Source organism: Eschrichtius robustus, chromosome 8 (genome assembly GCF_028021215.1).
Source record: "Eschrichtius robustus isolate mEscRob2 chromosome 8, mEscRob2.pri, whole genome shotgun sequence".
In the NCBI taxonomy this organism is placed as follows: domain Eukaryota; kingdom Metazoa; phylum Chordata; class Mammalia; order Artiodactyla; family Eschrichtiidae; genus Eschrichtius; species Eschrichtius robustus.
The window spans coordinates 97,399,417-97,425,266 of NC_090831.1; the positions used below are offsets into that span (position 1 = coordinate 97,399,417).

At 33.6% G+C, this 25,850-nt stretch overlaps 1 protein-coding gene across 1 annotated transcript in view; it reads right to left on the reverse strand.

Moving 5' to 3' along the window:
• Window positions 1-3,433: 3,433 nt before the first annotated feature.
• The window catches only part of ASZ1 (ankyrin repeat, SAM and basic leucine zipper domain containing 1), a 78,085-nt gene continuing 55,668 nt past the window's right edge, over window positions 3,434-25,850 (reverse strand). Inside the window, exons 5-13 of the mRNA XM_068550065.1 lie at window positions 21,072-21,183; window positions 20,396-20,530; window positions 18,952-19,076; window positions 17,628-17,703; window positions 16,607-16,663; window positions 14,347-14,456; window positions 8,222-8,327; window positions 7,279-7,392; window positions 3,434-3,586 (exon numbers count right to left, since the gene is read on the reverse strand). Coding sequence (XP_068406166.1) covers window positions 3,434-3,586; window positions 7,279-7,392; window positions 8,222-8,327; window positions 14,347-14,456; window positions 16,607-16,663; window positions 17,628-17,703; window positions 18,952-19,076; window positions 20,396-20,530; window positions 21,072-21,183 — 988 coding nt within the window. The remainder of the gene's footprint in view (window positions 3,587-7,278; window positions 7,393-8,221; window positions 8,328-14,346; window positions 14,457-16,606; window positions 16,664-17,627; window positions 17,704-18,951; window positions 19,077-20,395; window positions 20,531-21,071; window positions 21,184-25,850) is intronic.

Sequence of the window (25,850 nt, forward strand, 5' to 3'; positions counted from 1 at the left end):
AGTTATGAAAGATCAGTTGGGAAGAGAAACGTGAATAATACTGCCTTACAGAGATAAGTCCAGAGATGGTGACACTTCTGAAAATGTCATTTTATTTACTCTCCAAGATTGTTATGCAGTATAAAAATTTATTCATTTTGTTTAGAATATTGATAAGATAATCTGAATTTACAGATAGAGGAATATAATAGAACGTCGCTCAAATAGTTTTGAATTAGTTCCTCTAATAACGAACAAATGTGTCACGTACGTCCAGTATACCGTTTTTATTGGCACTTGAAATAAACATATTACTCACTAGTTGAAGTGCCAGAAAGAACCCCACCCTATGTCCACCCCCCCAGAGCTACAAACGATTATTTACGAAGCAGTGACAGAGTGACCTGGAGTACAAAACAGAAGTCATTGTGGTAACCTGTGTTCTTAAAGATTAACTTCTGCATAATGTTAAGATCAAAAAAGGCTGGCAGTGTAAAAAGTCCCATTAAAAAATCAACTCAGTTTCAATTCTGGGGCTTGCAATTGTAGCTGGTTTCTTTATACTTTTACATATCCTGTTTCCCATATTTAATACATATAATTATTTTAGATTAGGTATTAGCTTAAATACCTTCCGCAGGATTTTTAATTTTTTTTTTTTTTTAAGATTGATTGATTGATTGAGTGATTGCCATGTTGGGTCTTCGTTTCTGTGCTAGGGCTTTCTAAACTAGTTGCGGCAAGCGGGGGCCACTCCTCATCGCTGTGCACGGGCCTCTCACTATCGCGGCCTCTCTTGTTGCGGAGCACAGGCTCCAGACGTGCAGGCTCAGTAGTTGTGGCTCACGGGCCTAGTTGCTCCGCGGCATGTGGGATCTTCCCAGACCAGGGCTCGAACCCGTGTCCCGTGCATTGGCAGGCAGACTCTCAACCACTGCGCCACCAGGGAAGCCCCAGGATTTTTAATTTTTAATTTCAATTTTTAATTTCAAAATTGAGAGTGTAGTCTTGCTCTGCCCATCATTTATCTAGTCCTAATGTATCCTGGTCAAACCAAGGTGGTCTTTCCCTTTTGCTTCCAACAGAAGTGCTCTTTAGGTGCCCTTAGAATTTTCAGCATCCTATGATATTACCGTAGGGCTAGGTAAAGCTTACGTGAGAAGTATTTAGCTAATGTTTCTGGCTTAAAAAAAAATTCTTTCACACTGTTCTGGGCCATATTTCTAGGGTATCTGCTATATTAAAGGACTTGGCAGATACCCTAGAAATACCGGTTTAGGAGTTTCACTGCCAGGATGGAAGTGTGAAGAGCAGCATGGACATACACCCCAAAGAAACAAGCAAAGTTAGACTAGAAAGCTATAAACATACAACCTTTATTTAAAGTCTTTGCAGAGTCCTAAGGGCTCAGAACAAGTGAAAAAACATTTATTCAAGAAAACCTACTAAAACTCAGTAAGAACACTGAGCCACTGATCCAATCTCTCCCTTACCACCTGCCTCCCGGCAACCCCAAGTCATCTCAGCTTAGCAAAAGCTCCACTCTGGGTGGATGTGGCCGAGAAGATGGGGCTCCCTCTCCCCTCAGCTCCCAAATAAGAGTTATCATATCTCATCTGAAGGGCAATCCTCCAGCTTTTCTAATGCCCTCCAACTCCAGGCTTGAGCAGCTAAATTCTGATGAGTGTAGCTGAGAGGTAGAGGGCTCTCTCCTTCCGTCGAGCCTCACAGGATGAGAACTCTACCCCAGGAATGGCAGGCCAGAACACTAAGGCTGCCATCTTCCTTTTGCCAGCTCACTTATAGGGCAGAAGTGTAAGAAGCAAACGCAGAAGACCAGAGGCTACTGCCCCACCCAGCACTCAGAGGAGTGGCTCAGAGGTTTTGTCCAGGGGGGAGAAGCAGTCCACAAGAAAGAGAGTTTCAAAGTTCTCCCCAAAGGAACTGACTTCATTTGAAAGAGAATGTGGAGAAAATCAAGCCTAAGGGCACTCCTGAAGACAACAGCTCCTCTTAATTAGGAGCAAGAAGCTAAACTGTAGGCCAGCTAGTTCACCAGAGAGAACCAGGGCAAGAGACAGCTGAGAAGGACCCTTCCCTGATCAGAATAAGCCTCAAAAGCTGGCCTCAAAAATTACCCCTGTCCAAATTTAATTCTATCAGACTGCTGAGCAATTCATGCCCCAGGGCAGGTCAAAACAGTAGAGCAATCAACCAGTAATTAGTGGCGCCTAAGGGTTGGGTGTAATACCAAATTGCCTGCTAAATTAGGCCTGCCTTTTTATTACCCTCACTTTTAAAATCTGAATATCATTATTTTGATTTTGAAAAAAAAAACCCACAAAGAAATCGTGCATTACTTCTTTAGATTGGTGTAAGAAATTACACGCCAAATGCCATTCACTTTCATACCATCCTCAAGAATGTTACACATACTACATGTCGTATGTTCCCAAAAGTATATTACATAAAAAATTCTAATGTGCTTTAGGCTTTCCACACTACTCTCTGAATTTTCTGCTTTTAAAAATTTACATTTAAAATATTTTTCCTAGGTTTTAATCCATAATTCAAAATTTTTACTTTTTTTTTAAAAATTATTAGCACCTTTATTTATTTATTTATTTATTTATTTATTTATTTATTTATTTATTTATTTATTTGGCTGTGTTGGGTCTTCGTTTCTGTGCGAGGGCTTCCGCTAGTTGTGGCAAGCAGGGGCCACTCTTCACTGCGGTGCGCGGGCCTCTCACTATCGTGGCCTCTCTTGTTGTGGAGCACAGGCTCCAGGGGTGCAGGCTCAGTAGTTGTGGCCCATGGGCCCAGTTGCTCCACGGCATGTGGGATCTTCCCAGACCAGGGCTCGAACCCGTGTCCCCTGCATTAGCAGGCAGATTCTCAACCACTGCGCCACTAGGGAAGCCCCAAAATTTTACATTTTATCTTTATACTTTGCATTCTCTAAACTACTCTCATGTTAATAATTTCCTTATAATGATATATAACTATAAAAACTAAATAACAAATTCCTTATTACATAATAATGGAAGGGAAAAATAAGAACTAAAAGAAAGCTACTGATTTATGAACACTTTACAGATAGTGTAAGATTCACTGTGACAAATGAACACACTTTTATAAATGTCAGAGAATATTAGATAAAACTTTTATTTATTTTAATTGTGATTTATTAGAGTCATAGGATAGGATGAAACTTAAGAATCACTTATAATTTACTGCTTGATCAAAGTTAACATAAAAATATAACAAATTATATTGTCAACTCAAACTGACAAAACACTTTCTAAAGAAAAACATTCTGCAGTAAGCTATCATAATTTTTCCTATGGAGTGTTGGCAAAGAATGTAGTTATACTGTGCCACAACAGTTAAAAGCAACATTTTTAGGTAATTTGAGTAAGATATACATAATTACTCAAAACAAATATTAGGGTTATTTCCTCTGAAAAGTTAGCTTGCAAATGAAAAGAAGAAACCCAAATCCGCATACTGTAATAGCCGTCCTCTTCAAAATTCTACTATTCCATGTAGATACTTCTTCCATTAACGGTATACGAGTTGGATCATTTTCTCGTTCATTTTGCAACTAATGTTTAGTATGGGAAAAAGGAAAAAGTTAATGTGCAGTACAGTGAAAATGAAAATATCTTTGATTTTAAAGAATATCAAAATATCCATGTTAATCACTTGATTTAGATGTAGCCTAAAGGCAAGATTCCCATGGAAGATTTAAAGTAAAGATTCAAAATCTTAAAAGACAGTCTTTCTTTCAACCAGGATCCCACTGTAGTAGATTATTAGTTTTACATTAAAAATAAATGCTTCTATAGATTATTACATTTTAAAAACATGTTTTTATGTCAGGAGATAAAGGTCCTTTAATGTTAAAGTTTCTATTTCTACCTATAAGGAACGAGAGTCATTGTTTCCTTTGTATTAAATATCAACTGATTTCTTACAAAAAAAGTGAACCTTATTAAAAAAAGTATTGTTATGGCATACCTACAGTACATGAAATTCAACAAAAACTAGAAGATTCGATGCTAACACTAGAAGTATAATCCTTTATTTAAATATATTTGCAGGAACAAATGTTAACAAAAATTTCAGTGGTTCTTTTTGCACTTCTCAACAATGAAAGTACATGACCCAGTCAGTTTCTAAATTCCTATACATAGAACTTTCTTGCTAAAGAAGGCCTCTCAACTCGTGTGTGTGTGTGTGTGTGTGTGTGTGTGTGTGTGTGTGTGTGTGAGAGAGAGAGAGAGAGAGAGAGAGAGAGAGCGTGAGAGAGAGGGAGAGGGGGAGGAGGGAGGGAGAGGGAGGAGATAGTTGCTGGGGAGAGGCAGAAGAGGGATAACCAGCAGAAACCAAGAGATCCTTGAAAGATAAAAAGAATCAGGCACATTTACAGAGTGATATTTACTAGAAACATCCTGTGCTGGAGTGGTGACATACTTTCAACATTAGCAAAAATAACTACTTCTCAAATCTACAGTGTAAATATTTAATTAAAAAACCCTGCAAAATTAATTTCCAATTTATAGTAGAAGATGGACTTCAATGCCAATCTCATTAATACTGTATTCTTGGTCTAACTTCCAAATGGCTTCATTCAGCAACAGATTCCTTTTTGACACTGACGCTCCATTTACTGAATCCTGAGACAGTCATTCCTTTTATTAACCAATTACTTAGAATGACCCTTTCTGACAGGAGCCTGTCAGTGTGTTGGTTTGAAAGAGAATGATGTGGTGTTAGAGTCTGGCCTTGACCTCTCCCACCCTCTCTCTTTGTTACCTCCATATACTTATCTATGATAGCTCGTATGTTTCTTTTAAAAACTCCCTTCTGTTATTATTGGTAAACTCTAAAATATCATAAGCTTAAGAGGCATGATACCATACTCCTAAATCTGGAAGCCTCATAGTTCTCTAAATAAAATCTTATTTGGTGATTATTACTTGTTTAAGACTAATCCAAAGAAAACCCAATGCACAGGCTTGCTGCAAAATTAAGACGTTCCTGCCCAAAAAACTATATCTGCTGTTATTATGAACCAATAAATATGTTTTCAAGGCCAGTCTTTACACAGAAATATATAGATTCAAGGTAGAAAAGACCAAAGAAAAACAACCTTCCATTTAGCTAAAGAAAGCTGAAATTTTTCTCTATAGGTATACTTTATTAAAATAAATATTATGGTACCTGATTGAATTGTTCATGTTTTCGAGTCAAAGTTACACTCTGAAAGCAGTGTTTCTTAATTTCATCTCTTTAAGAAAAATCTGGGTGTTCTAATTTCATCTTAATCCTCCACCCCACCTCCCCAAATGTTTTTAGTTCATCTTGGAGAAAACAAATAATTACCAATCCTGAGACAAAGATGTCTTAGGGAATTTCTTACACTAAACATTAAAGGTTGATGCTTTGCAGGAAGTATCTTTACACAAATCCTTCCAAATTTCTCTTGCATCCCCATGAAAAACACCATGCTAATAAGTAAAATCAATACCATTTCCCTTCAATTCTTCTAGATGATGGATATAGTGAAGATGAATGGTGCTATAATTTTCATGTTGTCAGCAAGTTCAGAAAGTATAAAATCATATTTTTGCATGAGAAAGTTCATTTGGGGAGTGGTGTGTATTAAAGGAACACAAAGTGGAAGTAGAGAGAATAGTTAGGAAACTAATGTGTAGCACAGTTGCCTGACATACAGGAGGCACTCTTAGGTTTGTTGAATGAATAAATGTCAGAGATAATACAACTTCTAAGATGCCTTTCTCTGGAAAGGAGTTATCGTCTACAAAAAATGTGAAATATATTGCTCATTTGCCCTATTTTAAATGTCTTTATCCCCCTATAATTTTGTAGAATTTGCTTCACAATTTTCTGCTCATTTTTAAAAAAGACTCCTTTTGACTGAACATATGTTAACAGCTAGAATGACAAATTACCTGGAACATGTATAAAGTTTATTTTGAAGAAAATAACTTTTTTGATAAAATACTAATGAAAATATTAAATGACATATGGGTTGATGCTATAAAAATTTAACGCCTAATCTAATGTTCACATCAGATATTTCACAAAAACTTTATCGATATCAAATATATTTATTAGACGTGGAGACTCATAAATGAGTTCTTTAGTCAAGTGAAAGTGTTGCCCTTTATTATCTACCTTCAACAGAGTTCTCTATTTTAGCAGCTTAGATTTTGTTATAGCCAGTTTTCTTGAAGGGGGAAAAAATCACCTGTCCTTAAACCAAATACATACTTCTATATGAGTATAGGAACAAGAACCAAAAAAGCCCATACTCTTTTAAAAAGTTAAATTATAAAAGATACTATAAAAAGTCTAGAAGGGGCTTCCTTGGTGGCGCATTGGTTAAGAATCCACCTGCCAATGCAGGGGACACAGGTTCGAGCCCTGGTCTGGGAAGATCCCACATGACGCAGAGCAACTAAATCCGTGTGCCACAACTATTGAAGCCCACGCACCTAGAGCCCGTGCTCTGCAACAAGAGAAGCCACCACAATGAGAAGCCCGCGCACCACAACGAAGAGTAGCCCCCGCTCGTCGCAACTAAAGAAAGCCCGTGTGCCCCAACGAAGACCCAATGCAGCCAAAAAAAAAAAAAAAAAAAGTCTAGAAAATAGAAGGAATAATATTTTATCCACAACCCTACCTCATTAACAGAGCTAATCACATTTCATTTTTGGTAGTTTTTTTATATTCACATTTATATATGTAAATAAAAATTAGAAATCGAACTTCTTATCTTTAACAAGTTGATATATACTTTTCATTATATTTTTCAACTGGCTGCATATCATTATACGAAATGGTTATACCATAATTTATTAAATCATTCTCGTATAGGACATTTATGTACATATAATTTTGGAATCATTAAACTAGTACTATTAAAGATACAAATATTTTTATGGTCCTTGCCAAACTGTTTTTGCAAGTGGTTTAGACATCACTCTCACATGAAAATACTAGTTTGGTGAATATAACCAGTGATGGGTAGGCTAATACACTCCCTGCTAATTTATAGGATGAAAATGATACATCACTGTTCTTTCAGTATGCATTTCATTAATGACTAACAAAGTTTGTTTCCTATGTATATTTCTTCCTTTGGAAACTGTCCTTTCTCCACCTGTCTAGTGGGAGCTTAAGTTGCTCTTGTCAGAACTGCTTCATTGTCTAACATATTATGCTGTAAATAATCTTCCCCCTTTTTAATTTTAAATATTTAAATACCTTCTGAATTAAGTCTTTTAGTTTGCAGACCTCTTCATTCAAGTCTTCAACATTACTAACCAGTTCTTCACAAACTGAAGTAAAATTCCGGGGAGAAGCCCATTCTAGTACTATCTGTTAATATTTTCAAAAGTTACATTTTAAAGAATGGAAAGCAACTTTTCACAACTTTATATCCACAAAAAGTATACAACATTATCAAACATTAAATTAAATTATATAACTGAAAAGCATTTTTTTATTCAGGATAAATCCTGACACCAAAAGAACTCAGTATTTTTATATAAATAGTCAAATCAGTTTCCTGAATGCATTTATTAAATATACATATATATCACTATGGAGACTAATATTAGTAATAAAAATATTTATGGTGAATAAAGTCATGACGGTTTTAAGAATGACATGATTCCCATATTAGTGTTATATAAAAATCATAGGAAAACAAGTGCATTAAATATTTTTCACTGTATACAAATAGCTAAAACCAAATCACATGAAAAACTTTACAAAACAAGTTTGCTTTTACAGGTCACTTACACTTTCTCTATTTAAAATTTCCTTCATTAAAAAATCCTTATATTGATATGGTTTTTAATAACACTCAACACACTGTTTTGTTTCAGCTTTCACTTGGTTCTCCTGTCACTTTATATTTTAAACAATTAAATTCCCTTTAAGAACAAATGGTAAGTTCAATACACAGATCAGTTTAACTTTTGGTCTGACTCATTTTCCTTTTCTTGAGGGCTAGAACACAAAGTTTTTCAATTAATTAGTATAAAAAAGTAATATTAAATAAGTTGACTTATTTAGATCTTAGGTGATTTTACAGAAGATATAGTTTTACTGGATCATTACAGTTTATTGAGTTATCATTAACTTATCTGGAATGTTCTCCAGCATTCATATTTTTCTTCATTTAATAACTTTTGTAGAATACCTTCTGAGAATTTACAGGCAACTCAGTAATAATGTTCTGTACAGCTTTTATTAAATGGCCACACTGTTTGTTTAACTTCAGAAGAAAGCTGAGGAACTCATCACCACTAAAGAGAGGAAATAAAAAGGAATCACTAATATGAACAATTTACTCCATTTTACTTGGCTAGTTATTCAATGTCTAGTCATAACATTTATTAGATTCTTTAAAAAAATATTTGTAGAATAGTTAATTTGTATTAGCAAGTGAAATAGACTATGAGCATACAAAGAAAACAAAGCGTCCAATCTTGAGGATCTCCAAGTTCAGGATGAGAAGCAGACATAGAATTATAACATTGTTATTCACAGAGACATATGAAGAAGGAACATAGAAGTGCCAATATTTGAATGTCTATTATGCGAAGGCACTGCACTAGTTATTTTACATTTATTATTTTTTAAATTCTTCCCAACAACTCCTGTAAGGTAGATGTTATTAACAGTAGTTTATAGTTGAGACATCTAAAACTCAGACATAATGAACCTAGTATAATGGGAATAGGGATTTAGTTATGCTTCAGAGTTCATACTTGAACTGAGTCTGGAGCTTAAAAATAAGTTTGTCAAGTAGGTAAGGAAGAAAAGAGATTCTGGACGGAGAGAATAGCAGGTGCGAAAGAACAGGGGTAGGAGGTCTCCAAGGTATAACTAAAGCACAATTATGGGAAAGTCGTAAGAAAAGAGGCTGTACGGGATCACTTGTTTAAGGAACTTTTGTGACATGCTAAGGAATGGAATATTATCTTTTGGATAATGTACAGTTACTAAAGAATTTTAAACAGGAAAGTAGAAAATCAGATTTTCGTATGAGAAAGTTTATTTGGGGAGTGGTGTGGATTAAAGGAAAACAAAAAGTGGAAATAGAATAATTAGGAGACTAGTTTAAGAAATGTTTAGGAGAATAAACTGAAAAAGTTGGTGATGGATTGTACGGAAAAGAAAAGGAAAGGTCTAGGGTTATTCTAAGTTCTTTGGTTTCAGCGGAAGATGGCACTACCAAGCAGGGAAGTGAATTTGGGGGTGGGTGGTGGAGAAAGAAGTGGGGTGAAGGGAAAGCAATATAGTATAATAATTAAGAACACAGACTCTAGTGTCAGGAAGACCTGAGTCTGAATTCAGCTTCCACAGCTTTATGATCTTGGGCAAACCTAATCTTCAGCCAAATATTTCCGTATCTCTAGAACTGAGGTAACAGGAGTGTCAGGAGGACTGAAGGAGATAACATATGAAAAGCACCTAGCATTTTGTCTAGTACATATATGGCATTTAAACAAACTTAATAACGATGATGATGGCAATGATATGAGACATGGAGGTGGCAATGACCAGTAAGTAGTAGAAAATGTCAGTCTTGTAGGTACTTATCCTGGTGTCCACAGCCTCATGAGGCTACACAGAATTCGGGGAGTTGGTGAACTTACATGGGGAAAAATTACATCTTTATTTTCACTAACCTCTAACAGAATTTCAGTCTTTCCTTCAATTGTGAATATAGGCACAAACCACAGAATTATTAGAAATGTTTATAATTTTGGTCGCCAGTAGAAATCAAAACAATGGTCATGGAGAGGACCACAAAGAAAAAAGATACATATTGTGAAGAGGGGAGAGTTGATAGGGGTAGAAGAAAAAAGCTATCAAAGGAAAAGTAGCCTGAGAAAAAGAAAAGCAGGAGTTAAGGTCTGTTATGAAAGGTAATGAAGGGAATAGATTCAAGAAGGAGGAAAAAAGTCAAGCATGTTAAATAATTAGGATTAGTCCAGTGATTCCGACAATGAAGAGATACTGCTGACTAGATTAGTTTCAAAGACAGAAGCCAATTTACTGTGAAAGCTACAAAGAAACTAACACAGCCAAATAGAAAAGGGGACCAAGGATAAGAATAGCTAACTCAGAGGAAAAGAAAAAAGAAAATTTTAAATGGATAATAAACATGGGATTAAAATAAGACATTATATTCTAGTGGAATGACAAAAATTAGGTAGATCATTAGTATCAAGAATTGACAAATTTGTGAGATGACCTTTCTGGAGAGTTATTTAGCAGTATCTATTATAATAAAAATTCACACAAAAACTAATACAATGGGACCAAAAGCTACTTCTGAGTCCAAATGAAATTCTTATAGGTAGAAGTTTTGACTATACACTGTACAAAGTTTCTTTCATGCTGTTTCTAGGAGGAAAGGTTATAAAAAGCAAGCAAGGACAACCTCTAATGAAACTTAATAGCAAACTTTTCTCTAAGACATGACTTTTATATAGTATTTTAATTTAAAATAAATCTTTTTTCTTAGCTATTAGATTGAAAAATAAAGTTTATATAAAATAAAGACTTTAAACTTTACACATATAATATATATAATCAAGTCACCAACTATGAAAAGTATCTGATGACTGCTTTATAAAAGCAAATTGAAATAAAAAAATTTAGATAAGCTCTTGTTCTATCTAGCAAAAGCGGTATTTATAAAAACATTTCCAAATAAATATAATTCTTCTTTATTACATTTTCTTTCTGCTCTTTGCTCGAGAAAGAACAGAACTTGAACATATTTTTCTGTCGAAACAACAGCAGTCATTACTTGTATTAATTTTTCTGTTTCCATGTAGTGTTTATGTAAGGTATACTTAAAACTTATATTTTAGTGCTCTTTACTCAAATTTTATTTATTATCAATGAAAGAATAAGTACTTGAATGAGTAATTCATTAATGCCCTATATATTTTTTATGTAATGATTCTTAAGGAAATTAAGATCCATTGAGAACTGTCATTCAAAATGACAGCAGGTATATTATTCTAGATAGTCAAAGCACACATATATATGTGGAATATAAACTTATAAGCTCTTATTCTCAAGGAAGACTAAGTTAACAACTCAGTTCGATTAAGCAAATACTATTATTAACAAAATTAACTAGTCTTAATGGATGAAAGGAAAATATATACCTTTCTTGTGATGTATAATTTTCAGGGCCACTGAATATGGATAGGCAAGTTATAAAAAACACAACTCAAAAGTGTGCCTTTCATCATACACTGTGTGACTGGCTGCCCAGCCCCCACCCCAGAGCTGTACAACCTACATACCTTTACATGGCAGCCCTGATAATTTTGTACTTATTTAAGGATTTCAAAATAAGCAAATATGGCATAGGTATGGTAGACTATATTATTTGATCAAATTGTCATGTCTTTTCTACTGAGCCAAATACTACCAGGCCTCTCTCTGCCAGAGGATTACACTTCATGCCCCAAAGACAAGAGGCTTGGCCATATGACTTGCTTTGGCAAATAAAATATGACTGGAAGTGACTATGTAACTTTTGAACAGTCCGAGGTGGGGCTATTTCTCCAGCCTGTTTTCAGAATAATAAGGAGGAGATTCACTGCAGCTGATCCATGATATAGGCGATCAAGAAATAAACTTTGTTTCTGTAAGTCATTTAGATTTAGAAGTTATTTGTTACTGCAGCACAACATAGTGTAAGTTGACTGAAACAACAGGCCATATTTTAAAAATGTGAAGTTAAGTGTTAGGATAAAATTTATACTTTAAATAAAGGTACTCCAAACAGAAGTACTATGTGCTCACTGTAGACTATCTGGAAAAACTAAAATTACCAATACTTCTATCACCCAAAGATAATGACTGGTACTATTTTCTTACAGAATATTTTCTTATAGTACACATTTTCTTCTAGTATTTTTCATATGCATATATACAACTGGCATTATACCTCACACTCCGTTTTATATTTGCCTTTTATATTATTATGAGTATTTTTCCATGACATTAAGTCTCAAAATAATTTAAACGACAGAATAAAATAATTATACTGATGTAATATAATCCAACCATTCACCTTAAGTTAAATATTCAGAGTTTCCAAGTTTAGAATATTTATAAATAGTAGATGTGAACAATGTATTTTTTATGTGAAAATTTGCATCTATACAGATTTCTTTTGGAGGAGAAATCATTTCCTAAGTAGACATAATTTTGAGATGTTTTTGATACATTTAAGTAGATATCAGAGAGGCTCAGAGAAAAGGTCTGGGCAGAAACTGCTGAAAATGTCAAGACATGGGTGAAACTTAATATTTGTGTTCAAAATATCTCAAAGTAGTAATGAAATGGTTATTAGTATTTTTAGATTGCATTCTCTAATTCTGAAAACATACTAAGGCTAACTGTAGAAAAAAGTAAATGTACTGTGCATGTGTGTTCCTGTAACAGACTACTTTATAAAACTGAACACATAGAAGAAAAGTATCTTAAAATAAATCAGTAGCGAAATTTTTGAAGTCACATTACCAGAAGATTATAATCAATCAGTTCAACTTTTCCTGCTGTTAGTTTTCTTATGACTTAATGACTAATTTCTTCTTTAAAGAATGACTTTGAACAAATGGGAAGTAAAACCTTTTCCATAACAGCATGTAAACAAAGTCTGTGATTTAATAATAAGGTCAAATTCCTGAAATATATGTCTGCCAGTTTTATTTTTTAAAAAATTCAGCAGTTTTAATAAGTGAACCATTGAGGATTCTGTACATTCTTTAAGCCTATTAAATCTCAACAATGAAAATTCATAGAGGCAACTCTGACATCATACAAATAAGTTATATTAAAAAATTTAATTTGCAATTCAGTCATGTAGAACTCAGAATATTCTTTCATAGAAGCAATAAATTAGAAAAGTAAAGAAAATGAACAAAGAGACTCAAAGTTTGCTGATTTAAGTCCTCACAACTGAAATCCTTTACAATGTACTTAAATATTTAAGAGATGCAATGTTATTTTGAAACAATGATGAGGCATTATTTTGAATATAGATCATCTTGTTAAAAGGAGATATAGTTAGAGAAAGGGAAATAATTTTGCAATAACATTTTTAAAGACATCTGGATCATCTAAATTATCCCCTAGAAGACTTATCTAAATTTTAAAATGGTGTGGAAACTTATTATTCCTATGTTTAATTAATGTTTCTCATAGTTGCAATGTTAGTGTTAGGCAGGCTACACTATACTACTGCACTTGTAAGTATTATATTTTATAGACTATAACTTGGATGAACTTCAAGGAAAATAGGCTGACTGAAAAAAGCCAATCAAAAATGGATACATACTGTACGACTGCATTTATGTAACATTCATGAAATAACATTATAAAGATGGATAACAAATGATCGATTGCTAGTTTTAGAGATGGGGGAGGGGTGGTGGGAGCTATGAAGGGGTAGTATGTGGTAGCATTGTGGTGATGGTATGTTAAGTATATTGATTGTGGCAGTGGTTATGAGAAGCTACACACATGACAAAATTGCATAGAGCTATACACACACAGACAAATGAGCACATGTATAACTGATGAAATACAAATACAAACCAGAAAAATGTCAGTTTTCTGGTTTTGATATTGTACTATAGTTGTGCAAGATAACTGGGTACACTGGGTGACACTGGGTGAAGGGTACATAGAACCTTTCTGTACGTCTCTGCAATTTCTTGTGAATCTAAAATTATTTCAAATAAAAAGTTAAAAAAATCAAATACCATTATTTTCAAAATAAATTTTAGATTACTAATATTGCTACTAATCAGTGTTTGACAAGTTTATAATATTGAAAATGAACTTTATATATTGATAACATAATTTCATAAAGAATAAGGCTGAAAATAGAGCTGAGCTACATGAGAAATGCTTTCTTATTGCCCTAAGCAAAAATATTACCCTTTGAATCTTCAATCTGACATTTATATGATTTAAAGAGAGTAAGAGCTACACTATGAAAAGCATAGGATCTTTTAATTAACTCATTTAACAAAATGCAATGAAAAAATAAAACAAAAATATTTCTATGTGAGTTAAGAAGATGCATTGTTTTGCTTCTTGGTAAAAACTGACTTTATAAAGTACTTTCTATTTCAGAACACAGTATATTGCAAAATGAACTATCTATATCCCTGGCAAAATGATGGTATTAAGTAAAATAACTTGGACATTATCAAAATTCAACTAAAAAAGAAAGTTGGTTCTAAACAGTATTAATGTAAACCAGTAAGTTAATTTTACCTGATTTCCAACTTTGCCACTTCAGGTAATTCTCCAAATTTTATCTCTTCTACCTCTAGTTCTTTAAGAGCAGCCATAATTTTCTGCTGATCTCTACTGGTAATTCCATTCTAAGTAGAAATGATTTTAAAGTACAATAAGGTAGTCATACTTGAATAATATTCAAAATTACTGAAGAAGTTTTCTACTTGATTAATTCACATCTTGAAAAAAATAGATACATATTAGAAAAAAACCATACTGAAAAATATACAAGTTTGCTTGTAACTGGACTGACAAGGTTACATCACTAAAATATTTAGATATATAGTGACTATAGTCAATTTTCATTATATAACAATTGTGATGGATTCTAAAAACAAATTACTAGATTTTAATATATAATCTTTCCAGAAAACCAGAGTAAAACAATTTTTCCTTCAAAATATTATTTAAAATGTTATCACTGATTAAGTGAGAATTAAGTCTTCTTTTTGTCTATGTTCTACCTTTAGTATTAACTAAATTTTCTATCCTGGATTTAGCTAAGTAGTAGTATGGTTTGATTTTCAGTGATGCTAAAGATTTCAAGTTTCCAATGTGCTCATACAGGAAGATCATTCCTTTTTATGTATCCTACTTATTAAAGTATCTCTGATATTTCCCACAGCTATTTTCAAATTGTTACTTAATAATACTCATTAGCAAAATAATAAGTTTTGGTCATTTTGAGAACCTAGTAAAAGGCAATATTTGAAGAACACGTTTATACCCACATGTACAAAAACCACCACTTATTTCTAAGTAACCTGTTTTATACTGTTTTACAAATCTATTTCATATTTAGAAATAAACCACCAGTTTTAGTTGAGATGTCATAACTAATCTGAAGGAACAAAAACCAACTCTAAGTCTTTAAGTATTCTTTTTTTTTTTTAACATCTTTACTGGAGTATAGTTGCTTTACAATGGTGTGTTAGTTTCTGCTTTATAACAAAGTGAATCAGCTATACATATACATATATCCCCATATCTCTTCCCTCTAGGGTCTCCCTCCCTCCCACACTCCTTATCCCACCCCTCTAGGTGGTCACAAAGCACTGAGCTGATCTCCCTGTGCTATGTGGCTGCTTCCCACTAGCTATCTATTTTACATTTGGTAGTGTATATATGTCCATACCACTCTCTCACTTAGTCCCAGCTTACCCTTCCCCCTCCCCGTGTCCTCAAGTCCATTCTCTAGTAGGTCTGTGTCTTTATTCCCATCCTGCCCCTAGGTTCTTCATAACCATTTTTTTTTTTTAGATTCCATATATATGTGTTAGCATACAGTATTTGTTTTTCTCTTTCTGACTTACTTCACTCTGAATGACAGACTCTAGGTCCATCCACCTCACTACAAATAACTCAATTTCGTTTCTTTTTATGGCTGAGTAATATTCCATTGTATACATGTGCCACATCTTCTTTATCCATTCATCTGTCGATGGACACTTAGGTTGCTTCCATGTCCTGGCTATTGTAAATAGAGCTGCAATGAACATTGTGGTACATGACTCTTTTTGAATTATGGTCTTCTCAGGGTATATGCCCTGTAGTGGGATTGCTGGGTCATATGGTAGTTCTATTTTTAGTTTTTTAAGGAACCTCCATACTGTTGTCCATAGTGGCTGTATAAATTTACATTCCCACCACCAGTGCAAGAGGGTTCCCTTTTCTCCACACCCTCTCCAGCATTTATTGTCTGTAGATTTTTTGATGATGGCCATTCTGAATGGTGTGAGCTGGTATGTCATTGTAGTTTTGATTTGCATTTCTCTAATGATTAATGATGTTGAGCATTCTTTCATGTGTTTGTTGGCAATCTGTATATCTTCTTTGGAGAAATGTCTATTTAGGTCTTCTGCCCATTTTTGGATTGGTTTGTTTGTTTTTTTGATATTGAGCTGTATGAGCTGCTTGTAAATTTTGGAGATTAATCCTTGGTCAGTTGCTTCATTTGCAAATATTTTCTCCCATTCTGAGGGTTGTCTTTTGGTCTTGTTTATGGTTTCCTTTGCTGTGCAAAAGCTTTTAAGTAAGTCTTTAAATATTCTTAAGGCAACTGAATATTGTAATGGAAGATTTCAGATATGGTTATCCATAATCATATCTAATGAGGAACCTAGCAAAAGATCACTCACAGTCTATAGCTGTAGGATTTTTAAAATAGAAAATAAAAGCATTCAAAATATTAAAAATATGAAAGATAATGTCTGGAGTTTTTGAAACTGATACTAACCTTTGTAAACTCATCTTTCCTCATGGTCAAAAGATGTCTTAAAGTTATATTCCTTTCCTGTAGAAAAGAAAAAAATGCCACCTTTCAATATAAATGAAATAGTAGAAGCGGAAGGAGGCAACTGTACATATATAGTCAGTTATATGCTACCCTCCTAAAAACTTTCAACTACTGGGTAGATAGTAATGAGTATAATAATATGTATAATTACCTAAAAAAATATACACATAGCTAGTTTCCCAGATTCAAAGAAAAGTAATTCAACTTATATTTGGTTACATAAAAAGAAAACAGCTCTATAAAATTTGACAGAAATTGTTTTATGAATTTTTAAAATTTATAATTGTATAATATTAATAACATTTGGTTTTACTGAATATTTCTCAAATAGGAAGTTTCACGATTGTACAATGAAACCCAATTCTAAACTGCCTAAACGAATGTGCATGTTCCTAAGGAGAGCCTGTCTTAAATAGTGCTTTACTGCTGCAGTATCAGCTAAATGGCTGATAACTGTCATCTGCTCAAATCCCATAATGCATGCCTAAAATACCTACAACAGTGCTTCACATATGATCTAATTTAATATTTATGACAATCCTACACTAGGTATTACCATCCTTATGAGAAAAAAGGAGATTTAAGTGACATATTTCAGTTAATAATTATTAGAGCAAGAATCTGATACCTGGTTTGTTTGGTTTAAAATCATGCTTCTCCTAATATTCTATACAGGAAGATCAGCAATTGCAAAAACACACTAAGGGCTTAGATGTACAAGGAGTTCTGTGATGTTTTGGGCAGTGGGTAAAAGCCAGATTCTAATTTATGTAAATTTCTATAATAATAAATTTTCAAAATGCTTATAATTTTAAAATGGGATGTATCAATACTACAAATTATGGAGAAAAGTGCATCTGTCACCCCTTCATAAGCATGCTTATGAGTTAATATTTAATGTTATGTTAACCAACAAATAAACATGCATACATAACTCACCATAGCTTAAACAAAAGCTTACCTTCAGTAAATCTGTCATATGTTCAAGTCCAAGACCATGTAAAAATATTTCCAGATCTCCAAATGCTGTATATGAACTATACATATTTATAGCAATGTCAATTTCAGAACAGACTATCAGTGCACAAATAATAAATATATATTTATGATGCAGAGAGAGAATGAGAATAAGAATGAGTAAGAATGAGTCTATGTAGAATATACAGGCATACATCATTTTACTGTGCTTTGCTTTATTGCTTTATCTGCAGACATTGTTTTTTACAAATTGAAGGTTTGTGACAACCCTATGTCAACCAAGTCTATTGGTGTCATTTCTCCAACGGTATCTGCTCACTTCGTGTCTCTGTGTCACACTTTGGTAATTCTTGAAATATTTCAAACTTTCTCATTATTATATTTGTTATGGTGATTCTTGATGTTGCTATTACAACTTGCTGAAGGCTCAGATGATGGTTACCATTTTTTAGCAATAAAGTATTTTTTAGTTAATATATGTACATTGTTTTTGTAGACAGAATGCTATTGCACACTTAATAGACTACAGTATGGTGTAAACTTTTAAATTAAATTTTTTAAATTTCCTAAGAAGGAAAATATTTGCCAATATTTATACAACTGACCCCTGAACAACACAGTTTGAACTGTGCAGGTCCACTTACACATGGATTTTTTTCAATAGTAAATACTATAGTACTACACAGTCGTGGTTAGTTGAATCCACAGATGTGGAACAGCAGAGATGGAGGAACCTTGGACAGAGATTTTCCAAGGGCAGGGTCAGCGCCCCTAACCCCCGGAATTGTTCAAGGGTCAACTGTATTCCTTGTGAGAGGTCTGTACGTGAACATCTCTTTAATTGCAGGAAGTAAAAATTTACTAACTATTTTAAATGTAGGTAAGTAGAGGATAATGTTGTGGTCATGTACTGAACAACTGTGTTCAGGGGAAGAAATGTATTTTTATTTTTAGCTTATAAAATCAGAAATCTGCTATAAAGAATTAGAGAGCAAGATGCAATCTAGTTTGAACACTAACAAAAATATAATCTTAGAACCTTTTAGAAATAAACTGTATTGTTGATATTTTATTTAAAGTAAAAAATTATTCTCATTACTGTTAGTACATGAATATCAAATTTTTCTAAAATTCTGGAGAACAAAGCACTTAAAATTCAGACATTTCTAAGTAATATTTTTAAATGCTCGTAAAAGTTTAAAATATATATTTTAAATAAGTCATCACATTTACTATAAGTAATAAAAAACATGCACAATTTTTACTCATTTATAGGTATTGTGTTGAACAGAAACATGCTATGTTACCTAAATATGTGATCTTTTTCTTGATCAGAATCTGTTCTCAGTAGTTTACAAATAGTCTCTTCTTTAGTTAGCTGTTGAAGCTTTCCTCCCCAAGGATTTAAAGTCAAGGAAAGAAAGTTGAAGATCTGAAAAAAGTTACAGTAAAAATTAAAGCAAGATAGTAATTAATAATATTTTCAACAAGATATAAAACAAAACTAAAAATTCCATTTTGGTAAGTGAATCAGAAAAACTAAGTTAGTATTTTAAATACATTTTTAAATAGAGAAAGAGTAAGAAGCATGACTAAGGTATACAAATCTCAACTGTACACCTTAAAGAGATGTGAAATTTCTTAGTTTTCAAACTTCTTAGTTCTAACTTTTTAGCAAGCCAAGTTTAAGTCATATAATCGGCCAAGATACAAAATCAAATCTCAATTCAAGAAACAATTTATGACTCAAAATAATCTTTGATGTTCATAAGTTTCTTAGTATGTCAAATTCACTGTCATCTACCCTAAATTTAATGATGCAGTATATTAATTAAACGTTTTCAAATTTCCAAAGCTTAGGAGAAAAACTGGTAATTTCTTTTTAAAGTTTCACAGGGCTTCAGGGATTAGCATTTACACTAGAATAATTTTGGAAATGTAGATCTGAGTTATAAAATGATAGGCATGTTTATAGGCTGCTTAAAAATAGAGGAATTTATTTTACATGCAACAGAAATGGCATGGTCTGAGTATTATATGATGGAACCTTCAGAATGTTACAAGTTTTCAAATTCAGAAACTCAGTTTTAGAAGATCTTGAACTATATAACTTAGATTTACAGTTGTACTATATTTGATCCTTGCTTAGAAATTACACACCTTTGGCTGAAAGCTTTAATATTCAGACCAAAAGTTTATATCAATAAAATAATTTAATGTATGGCAAATATTTATTATTGGCCTTAACATCTGAATGATAGTAAATCATATACCCAAGCATGTTATCAATTTATTACATACCTTGTCAAATGTACAGAGGTAAATGTAGCTTAAAGGATTTAACTTTTAAATTGTTTAATATGTATTAATTAAAATTTAAAAACAATAGTTTAATTACATGTGCAAATTTTGAAATTTTACTAGCTATGTCAATACACTAATTAATTTTTGAAAATCTGAACCAGTTGGAAATGTTTAAACAGTCTATTACAATTTTATTTCTAGGGCTAGATAAGACTTTATTATCCCTTTATATAGTTTTTAAATTACCATATTATAAATGCCTCTTATTTAGTGAAAGATAAATACTCTAGTAAAATAAAGTTTTCATTACCTGGCTGGAAGAAAATTACACATTGAAACATTTAATAATAGCCAGATATACTATTATTTTAGTAGTGAGTTCTAACAAAACAAAAGTTTTACAAACAATAATGTAGACTAAGAAAAATTAGTTTAATAACAGGATACCTCTAGATGTTTATTTCTTTTTGCAATCTCACTTGGTGTCTTTCCATCTTTGGTTTGTATCATTTTATTAGCTCCAAGTTCAAGCAACTTCAAAACTACATTTTTATGACCCTGACATGCTGCCCATGTTAAAGCCTGTAAGTGGGGGAAAAAGAAGACTGTTTAAAGAGAGGGAGTGTATATGACACAGAGGGGAAAACTTTTCAGCAGTATTTATGGCACAATAAAAAAGTGAACATGGTTAATTAATGGAATGATGCAATCTCATCATTTCACAGTATAATGTAAACCTATTTCCAAAGTTGTAATTGCAAAGCAGACTGCCGTGTTCACTGATTTTGTAAGACCAAATAATGTTTTACACAGACAAGTGATGTTATAGAATAAAACGATTTATCTGCCAATCACAGAACTGTTTTCTACAAAAAAGAATTCTATTTGTATTCCAGAATCCAGGCTTTGTTGTGTGTTACAATTTCTTGTGTCAAGGGTGAGGACCAAGAGAAGCAGATAATTTCTTTTTTCCCATTTAAGCTGTTGCTTTTCTTCACTGAACAGCAATTACATCCCAGCCCTTCTATAATTTTACTTATTAAAAAACCTTCCTTGTGGACTACTGATAATAAGATATCAATGTCCTAGAGATAAAAAGGAACACTGTACAATCGGTTCTCACAGTATAGCCATTCTCATCCTGGGTATTAACTTCTGCTCCATGAGCAACAAGGAGAGCAACAACCTGAGGGTGACCATTCCGTGCAGCATACATGATGGGAGTCATAAGTCTCCTACAGGGGAGGAAGAAAAGAAACTGTGTCAATGCTGCCCTTAACAGTTCTTCAAAGCCATGAACTTTACCATACACAATACCATCAGTGTTGTTTTGAAAGTAAAGAAACATGAAAGCTTTTCATAAATCAGGGGATCTGAAAATCCAATTTTCCAGCAAATAAATAAATATAAGGGAGATTACACTCTTAAAAGTATTGAATGCTTACACAGCACCCTCTAGTGAAGAAATGTGGGGTTTTTAAAAAAATTCTTCAATTTTTATACAGCAGATTCTTATTAGTCATCAATTTTATACACATCAGTGTATACATGTCAATCCCAATCGCTCAATTCATACCACCACCACCACCACCTCACCGCCGCTTTCCCCACTTGGTGTCCATACGTTTGTTCTCTACATCTGTGTCTCAATTTCTGCTCTGCAAACTGGTTCATCTGTACCATTTTTCTAGGTTCCACATATATGCGTTAATATATGATATTTCTTTTTCTCCTTCTGACTTACTTCACTCTGTATGACAGTCTCTAGATCCATCCACGTCTCAACAAATGACCCAATTTCGTTCCTTTTTATGGCTGAGTAATATTCCATTGTATATATGTACCACAACTTCTTTATCGATTCGCCTGTTGATGGGCATTTAGGTTGCTTCCATGACCTGGCTATTGTAAATAGTGCTGCAATGAACATTCGGGTGCATGTGTCTTTTGGAATTATGGTTTTCTCTGGGTATATGCCCAGTAGTGGGATTACTGGGTCACATGGTAGTTCTATTTTTAGTTTTTTAAGGAACCTCCATACTGTTGTCCATAGTGGCTGCATCAATTTACATTCCCACCAACAGTGCAAGAGGGTTCCCTTTTCTCCACAGCCTCTCCAGCGTTTGTTGTTTGTAGATTTTCTGATGCTGCCCATTCTTACTGGTGTGAGGTGATACCTCATTGTAGTTTTGATTTGCATTTCTCTAATGATTAGTGATGTTGAGCAGCTTTTCATGTGCTTCTTGGCCATCTGTATGTCTTCTTTGGAGAAATGTCTATTTAGGTCTTGCCCATTTTTGGATTGGGTTGTTTGTTTTTTTAATATTGAGCTGCATGAGCTGTTTATATATTTTGGAGATTAATCCTTTGTCCATTGATTCGTTTGCAACTATTTTCTCCCATTCTGAGGGTTGTCTTTTCATCTTGTTTATGGTTTCCTTTGCTGTGCAAAAGCTTTGAAGTTTCATTAGGTTCTATTTGTTTATTTTTGTTTTTATTTCCATTACTCTAGGAGGTGGATCAAAAAAGATCTTGCTGTGATTTATGTCAAGGAGTGTTGTTCCTATGTTTTCCTCTAAGAGTTTTATAGTGTCTGGTCTTACATTTAGGTCTCTAATCCATTTTGACTTTATTTTTGTGTATGGTGTTAGGGAATGTTCTAATTTCATTCTTTTACATGTACCTGTCCAGTTTTCCCAGCACCACTTATTGAAGAGGCTGTCTTTTCTCCATTGTATATCCTTGCCTCCTTTGTCATAGATTAGTTGACCATAGGTGCGTGGGTTTATCTCTGGGCTTTCTATCTTGTTCCATTGATCTATGTTTCGGTTTTTGCGCCAGTACCATATTGTCTTGATTACTGTAGCTTTGTAGTATATTCTTAAGTTAGGGAGTCTGATTCCTCCAGCTCCGTTCTTTGCCCTCAAGACTGCTTTGGCTATTTGGGGTCTTTTGTGTCTCCATACAAATTTTAAGATTTTTTGTTCTAGTTCTGTAAAAAATGCCATTGGTAATTTGATAGGGATTGCATTGAATCTGTAGATTGCTTTGGGTAGTACAGGCATTTTCACAATGTTGATTCTTCCAATCCAAGAACATGGTATATCTCTCCATCTGTTGGTATCATCTTTAATTTCTTTCATCAGTGTCTTATAGTTTTCTGCATACAGGTCTTTTGTCTCCCTAGGTAGGTTTATTCCTAGGTATTTTATTCTTTTTGTTGCAGTGGTAAATGGGAGTGTTTCCTTAATTTCTCTTTCAGGTATTTCATCATTAGTGTATAGGAATGCAAGAGATTTCTGTGCATTAATTTTCTATCCTGCAACTTTACCAAATTCATTGTTTAGCTCTAGTAGTTTTCTGGTGGCATCTTTAGGATTCTCTATGTATAGTATCATGTCATCTGCAAACAATGACAGTTTTACCTTTTCTTTTCCAATTTGTATTCCTTTTATTTTTTTCTTCTCTGTTTGCCGTGGCTAGGACTTCCAAAACTATGTTGAATAATAGTGGTGAGAGTGGACATCCTTGTCTTGTTCCTGATTTTAGAGGAAATGCTTTCAGTTATTCACCATTGAGAATGATGTTTGCTGTGGCTTTGTCATATATGGCATTTATTAGGTTGAGGTAGGTTCCCTCTATGCCCACTTTCTGGAGAGTTTTTATCATAAATCGGTGTTGAATTTTGTCAAAAGCTTTTTCTGCACCTATTGAGATGATCATACAGTTTTTATTCTTCAGTTTGTTAACATGGTGTATCACATTGATTGATTTGCTATACTGAAGAATCCTTGCATCCCTGGGATAAATCCCACTTGATCATGGTGTATGATCCTTTTAATGTGTTGTTGGATTCTGTTTGCTAGTATTTTGTTGAGGATTTTTGCATCTATATTCATCAGTGATATTGGTCTGTAATTTTCTTTTTTTGTAGTATCTTTGTCTGGTTTTGGTATCAGGGTGATGGTGGCCTCATAGAATGAGTTTCAGAGTGTTCCTTCCTCCACAATTTTTTGGAAGAGTTTGAGAAGGATGGGTGTTAGCTCTTCTCTAAATGTTTGATAGAATTCACCTGTGAAGCCATCTGGTCCTGGACTTTTGTTTGTTGTAAGATTTTTAATCACAGTTTCAATTTCATTACTTGTGACTGGTCTGTTCATATTTTCTATATCTTCCTGGTTCAGTCTTGGAAGGTTATACCTTTCTAAGAATTTGTCCATTTCTTCCAGGTTGTCCATTTTATTGGCATAGAGTTGCTTGTAGTAGTCTCTTAGGATGCTTTGTGTTTCTGCAGTGTCTGTTGCAACTTCTCCTTTTTCATTTCTAATTTTATTGATTTGAGTCCTCTCCCTCTTTTTCTTGATGAGTCTGGCTAATGGTCTGTCAATTTTGTTTATCTTCTCAAAGAACCAGCTTTTAGTTTTACTGATCTTTGCTATCGTTTTCTTTGTTTCTATTTCATTTTTTTCTGCTCTGATCTTTATGATTTCCTTCCTTCTGCTAACTTTGGGTTTTGTTTGTTCTTCTTTCTCTAGTTTCTTTAGGTGTAAGGTTAGATTGTTTGAGATTTTTCTTGTTCCTTGAGGTAGGCTTGTATAGCTATAAACTTTCCTCTTAGAACTGCTTTTGCTGCATCCCATAGGTTTTGGATCATCGTGTTTTCATTGTCATTTGTCTCTATGTATTTTTTGATTTCCTCTTTGATTTCTTCAGTGATCTCTTGGTTATTTAGTAACATACTGTTTAGCCTCCATCTGTTTTCGTTTCTTATGTTTTTTTCCCTGTAATTCATTTCTAATCTCACAGCATTGTGGTCGGAAAAGATACTTCATACGATTTCAATTTTATTAAATTTACCAAGGCTTGATTTGTGACCCAAGATATGATCTATCCTGGAGAATGTTCCATGAGCACTTGAGAAAAATGTGTATTCTGTTGTTTTTGCGTGGAATGTCCTATAGATATCAATTAAGTCCATCTTGTTTAATGTATCATTTAAAGCTTGTGTTTCCTTATTTATTTTCATTTTGGATGATCTGTCCATTGGTGAAAGTGGGGTGTTAAAGTCCCCTACTATGATTGTGTTACTGTCGATTTCCCCTTTTATGGCTGTTAGTATTTGCCTTATGTATTGAGGTGCTCCTATGTTGGGTGAATAAATATTTACAATTGTTATACCTTCTTCTTGAATCGATCCCTTGATCATTATATAGTGTCCTTCTTTGTCTCTTGTAATAGTCTTTATCTTAAAGTCTATTTTGTCTGATATGAGAATTGCTACTCCAGCTTTCTTTTGATTTCCATTTGCATGGAATATCTTTTTCCATCCCCTCACTTTCAGTCTGTATGTGTCTCTAGGTCTGAAGTGGGTCTCTTGTAGACAGCATATACACAGGTCTTGTTTTTGTATCCATTCAGTCACTCTGTGTCTTTTGGTGGGAGCATTTAATCCATTTACATTTAAGGTAATTATCGATATGTATGTTCCTATTCCCATTTTCTTAAATGTTTTGAGTTTGTTATTGTAGGTGTATTCCTTCTCTTGTGTTTCTTGCCTAGAGAAGTTCCTTTAGCATTTGTTGTAAAGCTGGTTTGGTGGTGCTGAACTCTCTCAGCCTTGGCTTGTCTGTAAATGTTTTAATTTCTCCATCAAATCTGAATGAGATCCTTGCTGGGTAGAGTAATCTTGGTTGTAGGTTTTTCTTTTTCATCACTTTAAATATGTCCTGCCACTCCCTTCTGGCTTGCAGAGTTTGTGCTGAAAGATCAGCTGTTAACCTTATGGGGATTCCCTTGTGTGTTATTTGTTGTTTTTCCCTTGCTGCTTTTAATATGTTTTCTTTATATTTAATTTTTGATAGTTTGATTAATATGTGTCTTGGCGTGTTTCTCCTTGGATTTA